The 11,352-nt window shown below is 37.4% G+C and overlaps 1 protein-coding gene across 10 annotated transcripts in view; it reads right to left on the reverse strand.

The window, feature by feature from the left end:
* Window positions 1-11,352, reverse strand: part of CSPP1 (centrosome and spindle pole associated protein 1) — a 381,696-nt gene that overhangs the window by 368,085 nt on the left and 2,259 nt on the right. For 9 of the 10 annotated variants that reach the window (XM_087864853.1, XM_087864850.1, XM_087864847.1 and 6 more), the window contains exons 1-2: window positions 10,189-10,207; window positions 3,974-4,082 (exon numbers count right to left, since the gene is read on the reverse strand). In XM_087864853.1, coding sequence (XP_087720979.1) covers window positions 3,974-4,072 — 99 coding nt within the window. In that variant the 5' untranslated portion in view covers window positions 4,073-4,082; window positions 10,189-10,207. Of the gene's footprint in view, window positions 1-3,973; window positions 4,083-10,188; window positions 10,208-11,352 lie in introns of those variants that run through there. The other variant, XM_087864846.1, reaches the window with a different exon arrangement.

Consider the following 11,352-nt stretch of genomic DNA (forward strand, 5'->3'; position numbering starts at 1 on the left):
CGGCTATGGGGTGCACAAACCAGGACACTGCGGGTTTTTAGCAGCACTGACAGATACGGAGTCATTGTGGCCTGGAGAGGTCAGTGAGGAGCAGACTGTGATCTCTCTGTTCTGAGACAGAGGTTTGGATATGGTCACTGCTGCTCTCTCAGTAGAGACACAGAAAGCCACCAGGGAAAGCTGCCAGAGAACAAAAGCCCCAAAAAACCGGTTCTCACTGAGCTCATTCCACCACCCCCTGCAGGGGGCAGGGCAACTCTGCCCAAACAGGGCTGCCTGAGTATCTCTGCGGCAGGCCCCTCCCCCAGAAGGCAGGCTGAAAAAAACAAGAAGCCCACATCCCTAAGGTCCCTATAAAACAGGTGCATCTTGCTTGGGTCCTGGTCAATAATTTGGACTGTGTACATCCCCACAACCACACCTCATCAGAATGACAAAGAGGAGGAACCCCCAATAAAGGAAAGAAACCGAGACCATGGCCTCTGCCACAGAACTAATGGATATGGATATAACCAAGATGTCGGAAATGGATTTCAGAGTAACAATTATCAAGATGATGCACAGGCTTGAGAAAAATATTAATGAAAATATAGAATCTCTAAGGGCTGAAATGAGAACAAATCTGGCGGAAATTAAAAATTCTATGAATGAAATGCAGTCTAAACTGGATGCTCTGACTGCCAGGGTAAACGAGGCAGAAGAACGAATTAGTGAGCGAGAGGATGAGATGATAGAAAAGAAAGAAAGACAGGTAACATGGGGGGAAAAAACTCTAATTTCATAAAAAAAACTACAGGAGATTACTGACTCAATGAAACGTTCCAATGTCAGAATTATCAGGCTCCCCAAGGGGGTGAAGAAAGAGAGAGGTCTAGAAGAGATATTTGAACAAACTGTAGCTGAGAACTTCCCTAATCTGGTGAATGAAACAGCATTCATGTCCAAGAGGCAGAGAGGACCCCTCCCAAGATTAATGAGAATAGACCAACGCCACAACATATAACAGTACAATTCACAAATCTTAGATCCAAGGAAACAATCTTGAAAGCGGCAAGGGGGAAGAGATTCCTTACATACAGAGGAAGGAATACCAGAATAACGTCAGACCTGTCTACAGAGAACTGGCAAGCCAGAAAGGACTGGCAAGACATATTCAGAGCACTAAGTGAGAAGAACATGCAGCCAAGAATACTGTATCCAGCAAGGCTGTCATTCAGAATGGATGCAGAGACAAGGAGCTTCCAAGACCAGCAGAAATTGAAAGAATATGTGACCACCAAGCCAGCCCTACAAGAAATATCAAGGGGGGGGGGGTTCAATAAAAGTAGAAAGACCCACAAGAGTGATAAAGAAAAGAAATTGACAGAGACAATCTACAGAAACAAGGACTTCAGAGGCAACATGACAACATTAAAATCATCTCTCTCAATAATAACTCTCAATGTGAATGGCCTAAATGCTCCCATAAAACAACACAGGGTTGCAGACTGGATAAAAAGACATGACCCATCCATACGCTGTCTACAAGAGACTCATTTTGAACCTAAAGATACATCCAGACTGAAAGTGAAGGGATGGAAAACCATTTTTCATGCCAACGGACCTCAAAATAAAGCTGGGGTAGCAATTCTCACATCAGACAAATTAGATTTTAAGCTAAAGACTGTAGTTAGAGATACAGAAGGACACTATATTATTCTTAAAGGGTGCATCGAACAAGAGGATCTAACAATTATAAATATCTATGCCCCCAACAGGGGAGCAGCCAACTACATAAGCCAACTGTTAACCAAAATAAAGAGACATTTAGATAATAATACGTTAATAGTGGGGGACCTCAACACTCCACTCTCGGCAATAGACATATCATCTAAGCAGAAAATCAACAAAGAAACAAGAGCTTTGAATGACACACTGGACCAGATGGACCTCATAGATATATACAGAACACTCCACCCTAAAACAGAATACTCATTCTTTTCAAACGCACATGGAACTTTCTCCAGAACAGACCATATACTGGGTCACAAAACAGGTCTCAACCAATACCAAAAGACTGAGATTATTCCCTGCATATTCTCAGACCACAATGCTTTGAAACTGGAGCTCAATCACATGGAAAAATTTGGAAGAAACTCAAACACTTGGAAACTAAGGACCATCCTGCTTAAGAACGTTTGGGTAAACCAGGAAATTGAAGGAGAACTTAAGCAATTTATGGAAACCAATGAGAACAAAAACACATCGGTCCAAAACCTATGGGATACAGCAAAGGTGATCCTAAGGGGAAAATACATAGCCATCCAAGCCTCGCTCAAAAGAATAGAAAAATCTAAATTGCAGTCCTTACACTCACACCTTAAACAGCTGGAGATGGAACAAAAGAAGAGGCCTAAGCCATGCACGAAAAGACAACTGATTAAGATTAGAGCAGAGATCAATGAATTAGAAACCACAAACAGAGCAGATCAACAAAACTAGAAGCTGGTTCTTTGAAAGAATTAATAAGATCGATAAGCCACTGGCCAGACTTATTCAAAAGAATAGAGAAAGGACCCAAATTAATAAAATTATGAATGAAAGGGGAGAGATCACGACTAACACCAAGGAAATAGAAACAATCATTAGAATGAAAACACTAATTCAAAAAGATATGTGCAACTCTATGTTTATTGCAGTATTATTTACAATAGCAAGATATGGAAGTAACCCAAGCATTTATCCATAGACATACACACATACACAATGGAGTATCGCTCAGCCATAAAAAAAGAATGAACTCTCACCATTTGCAACAACATGGGTGAATCTAGAGGGTATTACACTAAGTGAAAAAAGTCAGAGAAAGACAAATACCAAAAGATTTTACTCATATGTGGAATTTAAGAAACAAAGAAAAGAGACAAACAAAAGCAGGCTCTTAAATTTGGAGAACAAACTGGTGGTTGCCAGAGGGGAGGTGGGTGGGGGTAAAGAGCATTAGGAGTATACTTCAAATGATGAGCACTGAGTAATGTACAGAATTGCTGTACACTATATTGCACACTGTATTGAACACCAGAAACTAATATAACACTGTATGTTAATTATACTGGAATTAAAAAATAGAATAAAATAAAAGACTAAGCCTCTTCCATAATCAGCACACAATAAATGTTAACTATGTAAGTAAAATTCCCTCACAATTAGGATGACCATATATTTATCATGTCAACCAGATGCCCATACCTTTACCCAAGACAAATTCTACACCAGATGAGACGTGGGGCAATAGGTAAACTGGAACTGTCTAGGGCAAGCCAATATATATGGTGACTCTGATTACAATGGACCGAATGATGGACAAGATTAATCTGTATCCCATATCTTATCAAAACATTGAGCTCAAGAGAGAAGGTGCCCCATCTGTCTAGATTAGTGCTATAGTAAAGCTTAGCACAGTACCTATCACAGTCTCAGTATTCACCAAAACTAGGAAAGCTTTAAGGAAGCTTTTTCAAACATTGCTTTCAGAAACACTTGAACAAATTCTAATCTGAAAAGTATATATACCAAAATAAACTATTCCAATAAATTCACTTTTGTTGATTTAAAAAAAAATTTTAAGACACTAATTAACTGAAGTTGTACTTTTCACTTAAAATACATAGAATATGAGAACTTGTTTTTATATATTATGAAAGTTCCTTGTACTAGAAGTAGTCTCCTAATCATTTTATGAAGCACAGGAATTATTAATTAAACCCTATTAAGAGAGAAGAAACTGAGATACAAAACAACAGAAAAACTACATTCAAAATCAATGCAATATTGTCCAGAATCAGGCTCTCAGACTCAGAGTGACAGGACAACCAAACCAAAGTATGAAACACAAGATTCTCACTCACTGAAGAGTATGTTTTGCATTGTACACAAAGCTAATCTTCAGAGACAATTTTAATAAAACATGTTGAAAGAAGATTATTAATTTTACCTTCATTTCCATGTAAGGTGGATCACTTTCCAATTCTGCTTTGTCTTTGGCCAGTTTGGCTTTTCGCTCTTCAATAAACTCATCCAAATTATCAACCATTTTGCAGATACTAAAAAACAAAAACAAAAACCAACAAGAAAACCCCACTTCAATCAGCACAGCTATACCACAATATTTTTAGTATAATTAACAACATGCAGGCTTAGCCCACATTTAGTATTCAATTCCACTTACCAAATTGAGAAATTCGAATAAGCTTGAACAAAATATGCCTGTTTGCCTCTCTCCCAACCCGCCCCAAAAACCTATGACATACATTAAATATCTGAAAAGAAATAGAGAATATGCACAACTACCATTATCTCTTTCTTTCTCTCTCTCTCTCTCACACGCACACTTTGATCCATAAGTCAAAAAAAAAAAACTTTAAAAAAAGCGTTTTATTTGGATGTAATTTCAAACTTAAAAAAAGTTCCAATAAGAATAGCACAATGAACACCCATATATTCTTTACCTATTTCCTATTAAGATTTTGCACAACTTGCTTTGTTCTTTGTGCACACAATTTCATTCTCTCTACATATACAATTTTCTCTAAAATTTTTCAGACGGTGAATTACATACACTTACCCCTAAACACTTAAGAGTGTATTAAGAATTAGGTTGTTCCTACAGACTTCAATATAATCATCGACCTCAGCAACACTGATTTTTATATCTAGTCTACTGTCCATGTTCCAATTTTGTCAAATGACTTAAAATTGTCCTTTACAGCTTATTTTTCTCTCCCTCCAGCTCAAGATCCAGTCCAGGTCAAGTGTCACAATTCTTTGTTACATGTCATTAGCCTCCTTTAATCTGGAACGCTTCCACAACCTTCGTCTTTCATAACATTGCCTTTTTAATATGGCCCACCTAACACCAACACTTCTAATCGAACTTCCCCTTTTGGGGTTTTCCTACTGTACCTTTATAACTTAAGTTCAGTTTATGTATTCTCAGGTGAACTACTACATACGTGGTGATGAGTCCTTGTAAAGTGTCAACAATCAGAGACACACATGTCCATTTGCCCTTCATTAGGTGATATTATTTTTGATTGCCTGGTCTACTTGCTGTCTGATTAATGTACTACTATTGCCTTGTAATAAGCAGCCCATAAGGAGATGCATTTAGACCATGCAAACACTGCTTTCACTCAAAATTTCCTGGATTTAGCAACAACTGGTGATTCTTAACTGATCCAATCTTTCAATTAAGACGGCTACACAATTCTAATTTTCCAAGTCCACCATGCCCTGCGTATTTACCCATTGGCACTTACTCTATTCTATGAGCCCTTCCTTCCTCCACATGTATTTATCAACTTATCAGTATGGACTCATGAATTTCTATTTTTTTTTCCAGTAAGGCCTGGCATTATTTTTAAATTCATAAGATGTTTTTATTGAGAATTTACATACCATAAAATTTACTCACTTTACTGAACAGTTTCCCTAAGCTTTGGTGAATTCACAGTTGTGCAATTATCACCACAATCATATTTTCTAATGCTTCTATGACCCCAAGAAGTTCCCCTGTGTCTTTTTGTAGTCAGTCCTTACTCCTACCCCCGCCCCCGCCCAGGCAACCACCAAACTGTTTTCCCTCTCTACAGTTTTAACTAATGTAGAAATTTCATATAATTGAATCATACAATATGTAGTCTGGCTTCTTTCACTTAAAAGTGTTTTTGAGATGCATCCTTGTAGTTGCTTTATTGGTAAATAGGGGGTATTTTTATTGCTACGCAGTATTCCATTGTATGGAAATGCCAGTTTACCTATTTACCCATTACTAGACATTTGGATTGTTTCTGTTTGAGGGATATTTATGAATAATGCTGCTATGAACATTTGTGTTCAGGTTTTTGCATGGACATATGCTTTGAGTTCTGTTAGAACTCTGTTAGAACCTAGGAGTGGAATTACTTAGTCATCATATGTAACACATTTAACATCTTGAGGAACTGCAAAACCATTCCTCTAAGTATAACATAGCTGGACCATTTTACATTGCAACGGGCAGTGCATCCTGACCAGCCCTGGGTATTTTCAGTCTTTTTGGTCTCAGTCATTCCATTTTTGATGCTTCGTCATTGGCTATGTAATAGTATCTGACTGTGGTTTTAATTTGCATTTCTTTAAAGACTATACTATTGAGCATCTTTTTCTGTATTTATCTACCATTCGTATATCCATATATTTAACAACTGGCAAAATGTCTATTCATATCTTATTGCCAATTTTTAAAATTAAATTGTTTTATTATTGAATTGTAAGAGGTCTTTATATATACTGGATACCAGTTCTTTATCAAACACATTTTGTAAATATTTTCTCTTAGTGTATAGCTTAAGTTTTCTTAATAATGCCTTCTTTCTTTAATAAGACTATTTTTTAGAGCAGTTTTAGGATCCCAGCACAACCGAGCAAAAAGTACAGATTTCCCATACATCCCCTCACTCATGCATAGCCTCCCCCATTATCAACAACCCCCACCAAAGTGTTACATTTGTAACTAGTGATGAACATACATCAATACATCATTATCACCCAAAGTTCATAGTTTACAGTACGGTTCACTTTTGGTGTTATACATTCTATGGTTCAAACACGGGTATAATAACATGTATCTACAATCACAGTTTCATAAATAGCTTCACTGTCCCCCAAATCCTCTGTGCTCCACCTATTCATTCCTCCCTCTGCTCTGAACCCTAGCAACCACTGATCTTTTCACTGCCTCCGTAGTTTTGCCTATCCCAGACAGTCAAACAGTTGGAATCATACAGTACGTAGCCTATTCAGATTGGCTTCTTTCACTTATATGCATCCAAGTTTCCTCCATGTCTTTTCATGTCTTTGTAGCTCATTTTTTTTTAGTACTGAATAATATATTGTCTGGACGTACCACAGTATATTTATCCATTCATGTACTCAAAATTTTTGGTTGCTTCCAGGTTTTAGCAACTATGAATAAAGCTGCTGTAAACATCTGTGTGATGATGTCTGCTAAAGAGCAAAAGTTTTTAATTTGTATGAAATTCAATTAATCCATTCACTAATTCATTCATTTTTCATCAATTTTGAATCGATTGTGTTTTTTGTGTCGTATGTAGGAAATTTTTGCCTAACCCAAAATCGCAGATACTTTCTTCTATATTTTTATAAGTTTTCTAGTTTTCTCTTATATTTAAGTCTGTGATCCATTTCAAGTTAATTTTTGCAAATGGTGCAAGAGTCAAAGTTTAATTTTTTTCCATGTGAATATAAAATTATTCTAACACCATTTTTTAAACTATCCTTTCCTTATTGAACTTGGAATTTTTTAAAATTTTTTTCAAAAACATGAAATTTAGTGACTAATTAGATGTGTGGCAAGAAAGGAGGAGTCACTAATGACAAAGGTTTCAAGTCCTGGAAACAAAATGTGGATGGAATCCTGAACAGGAATAAGTCACAAGAAGCTGGCTGTCCTGAAAAGGTTTGGTTTAGATATGTTAAGTTGGAGTTAGTAAGACACGCTAATGGAAATTTCCAGCAGATACTTGAAATTCAAGACACATTCAAGGAAAAAGACCACATTAGAAATGTTTAAGAGTTAATTTTGTTAAAGATAATAGTTTAAGCCGTGGTAAATGAGCATGGACAGGGAAAAAAAGAGATGATCCAGAACTAAATGATGGGCAGTGTTCACTTGAGGGGGTAACAGAAGAAGCTGGAAAAAATACAGAGGAATATTTAAAAGAAGGATATAAAGAAAAGCCAGTCAACATATTTGTGGAAGAAAAGAAGAGATACAAGAAAGAACCAGTCAACAATTTCAAATACGAGAGTTAAAAAAAAAAAAAAAAAAAGCATCCACTGAATTTAATACTTGGGGGACAATAACTTGTAAAAATATAGAAAAGCAAGCTTTACCTAAAAAAACAAACAAACAAACAAAAACAAAAACTGCTGAGGGCGCCTGGGTGGCTCAGTCAGTTAAGCATCTGCCTTCAGCTCAAGTCATGATCCCAGGGTTCTGGGGTGGAGAGCCCTGGGATCTGGGAGGGAGCATTGAGCTCCCTCCTCAAGGGACAGCCTGCTTCTCCCTCGCCCTCTGCTGTTCCCCTGGCTTGTGCATGCTTTTCCCCTTCCCTCCCCTCTTCCCCCTTTCTCGCTCTCTTTCTCACTCTGTCAAATAAAATCTTTTTTAAAAAAATGCTGAGGGGCACCTAGGTGGCTCAGTCAGTTAAGAGTCCTCCTTCAGCTCCAGTTGTGATCCCAGGATCCTGGGATGGACCCCTGTGCTGAGCTTGCTGCTCCTTTTCCCTCTGCTTGCCACTCCCCCTGCTCCTGCATGCATGTATCTCTCTTTCTGTGTCAAATACATAAATAAAATCTTGTAAAAAACAAAACAAAACTGAAATTTATATCAATTAAACAGTATAATAATGTGAACTTCATTCTATTATTTACTTCTAAAAAGAACACTGATTTTTAATGTTTTTTTTTAAGATTTTATTTATTTATTTGACAGAGATAGAGACAGCCAGTGAGAGAGGGAACACAAGCAGGGGGAGTGGGAGAGGAAGAAGCAGGCTCACAGCGGAGGAGCCTGATGTGGGGCTCGATCCCATAACGCCGGGATCACGCCCTGAGCCGAAGGCAGACGCTTAACCGCTGTGCCACCCAGGCGCCCCAAGAACACGGATTTTAAAATATGGCTTTAACAAAATACATTCCAAACCAACAAAAGTTAACATAGTTAAGCCATTTTTAATTTGCTAATTGTGACAAGAAATTTTCCTAGTAAAAATTCACAACAGCTCAACAGCACACAGTTTTCACGTTAAAAAAAAAATCACTTCTTAAAATCCCCTAATTTCCCTAAATATTTTTATGTCTAATAGAAATAAAAGATAATGATGGGATAATACATACTTTGAAGCAGAATTTTATACAAAATTAAATTAGAAAGTCATTATCTAAAAAACAAAAAGTAACAAGCCTCTCACTCTAAGGTCTCCTCATAATACTGTTAACAATTATTAAATTAACATGTTCATTTAAACAAATTTTGGAAGCTCTCTCTTGAATTTATAGATACTTAAATTTCCCTTTAGTCTAACTTTTTTCTTTTTTTTTTTTTTTTAAGTATGCTCCACACCCAGCATGGAGCCCAGCATGGGGCTCAAACTCATGACCCTGAGATCAAGACTTGAGCTGAGATCAAGAGTCTGATGCCTAACTGATTGAGCCACCCAGGTACCCCCCCTTTAATCTAACACTTTAACATCCATTACAAATTCTAAAATTTATTTTATGTAACCATAGCAATATTTTTAAACAACTGTAAGTATAATATATGCCACAACTAAAATATCAGATTTATTAGATATAAGTATACATTTAATCATTTCTAATTTTGTTCTACTATCTGATTAGACTGTAGTATCTTTAACATTAAATTGAAGAGTCAAAGATACTAATAAGCTTTCTCCTGGCAATGCCCTCCAAAGACCACCAGGAACACTACTGTGGTTAAACTAGTCGGGTTTATTTTTCATTGCATCAAGGGATGCATCCTTGATACCCACCATGGGGAACTCTGGAGAATCTTAGCATGAAGGTGTTAGAAAAGACTAAAAGGGTTTGCAGCTTGTTAGGTGATTTGGGAGCAGAGCTTTGCTCAGGATTGAAGGCTCTCAGAAAGTGAGAGTAATTCTATGATTGGGCATCTTAGCAAATCTTATCTAAAGCTGTAACTGGTTAAGAGGCAGCCATCACTCATCAGCTGGGAGAGGGGATGCTCGGTCTTCTGTGGCTTGGACAACGTTCATGTTTTGTCTGTGTTTGGAGAGGATTATGGAGTCGTATTGCTTTTCTCTTGATCCATCACAGACACAGAGCTTTGTCAAATGTTGATGTTCTGTGCAATTGTTTATCTTCAGTGGAAGAACAACAAGCCTAAGCAATAGCGCCAAGCCAGTTCCTAGCAACACGAAGGCCTTCGTGATAGTGCAGCCCAGCTTCCAGCTGTCATGACCACTTTTTTCTTTCTCACTCCTTCAAGCATATGACAACTTACATAAAACATATTTCAACTACAAAATTATTCAAGATTTAGTAAATCACATAGACTGAGTTGGTGGGTACAGCCTAAGTACAAAATAGATTAAGAATATTTACAATCTGGGGGCGCCTGGGTGGCACAGCAGTTGGGCGTCTGCCTTCGGCTCAGGGCGTGATCCCGGCGTTGTGGGATTGAGCCCCATATCGGGCTCCTCCGCTATGAGCCTGCTTCTTCCTCTCCCACTCCCCCTGCTTGTGTTCCCTCTCTCGCTGGCTGTCTCTATCTCTGTCGAATAAATAAATAAAATCTTTAAAAAAAAAAAAAAAAGAAAAAAGAATATTTACAATCTGAAGATTAGATTACAAGAAAAATCAGCTGAAAGAAACTTAAAGGGGATTTTTTATTTTCCTTCACCCTACAATGTAAAAATCACTCAGAACGGCTTTTAAGATATTACTAAGTCACTATTTTTCCCTCAGTAGCTATGTACATAGTATGTAGATGATAAACAGTTTTTAAGAAAATAATTTAACTGAAAGATCTGGATTTGAAACCCAATTCCATCATGAATTGACACTATATGATCAAGCTCATTACGTTCCTTAACCTCCCTCTTACTTTCCTCATCTGTGAAGAGAAATATCTATCCCAGAGCTGTTATGAAGAAAAAACTAAATGGTACATATAAAATGTACGGCACACCTGACACTGAGAAATCAACAAATTATAAGTGTTTTATTAACTCATATTTTCATAATGCTGGTATACATCAGCAATCACCTTTGTAAAGAAAGCCTCCAAAGTACACTGGCAATTTCAATCACCAGTAATTGATACTTGGTTAATCATAATCGAATCAACATGTCTAGGGGTGCCTGCCTTTGGGTCACGTTATGATCCCAGGGTCCTGGGATGGAGCCCTATGTGTCGGGCTCCCTGCTCGGTGAGGAGTCTGCTTATCCCTCTCCCTCTGCCCATGCCCTCTCATGCTCCCTGTCTCACTCTGCTGTCTCTCAAATAAATAAACAAAATCTTAAAAAAAAAAAAAAGTTAACATGTCTAAATCTTAAACTTAGGCCCTTTATGTTTATCATATAGATAGAAATACAAGCAGACCAAAACATACACTCAAGTGCTAAGCCTTGGTAAATCCTTAAAAAAAAAAAAAAGGAGGATCCAGAAAGAACTGAGTATGCCCAATTCCTTCTCCCCATTTCTTCAATCACAAAGAGAGGAGAAAATGTTCCCATCCTTTTCCCTCTCAAGTGAAATGTAAATTT

Source organism: Ursus americanus, chromosome 9 (assembly GCF_024610735.1).
Source record: "Ursus americanus isolate L20-20 chromosome 9, mUrsAme1.1.p, whole genome shotgun sequence".
Classification (NCBI taxonomy): Eukaryota; Metazoa; Chordata; class Mammalia; order Carnivora; family Ursidae; genus Ursus; species Ursus americanus.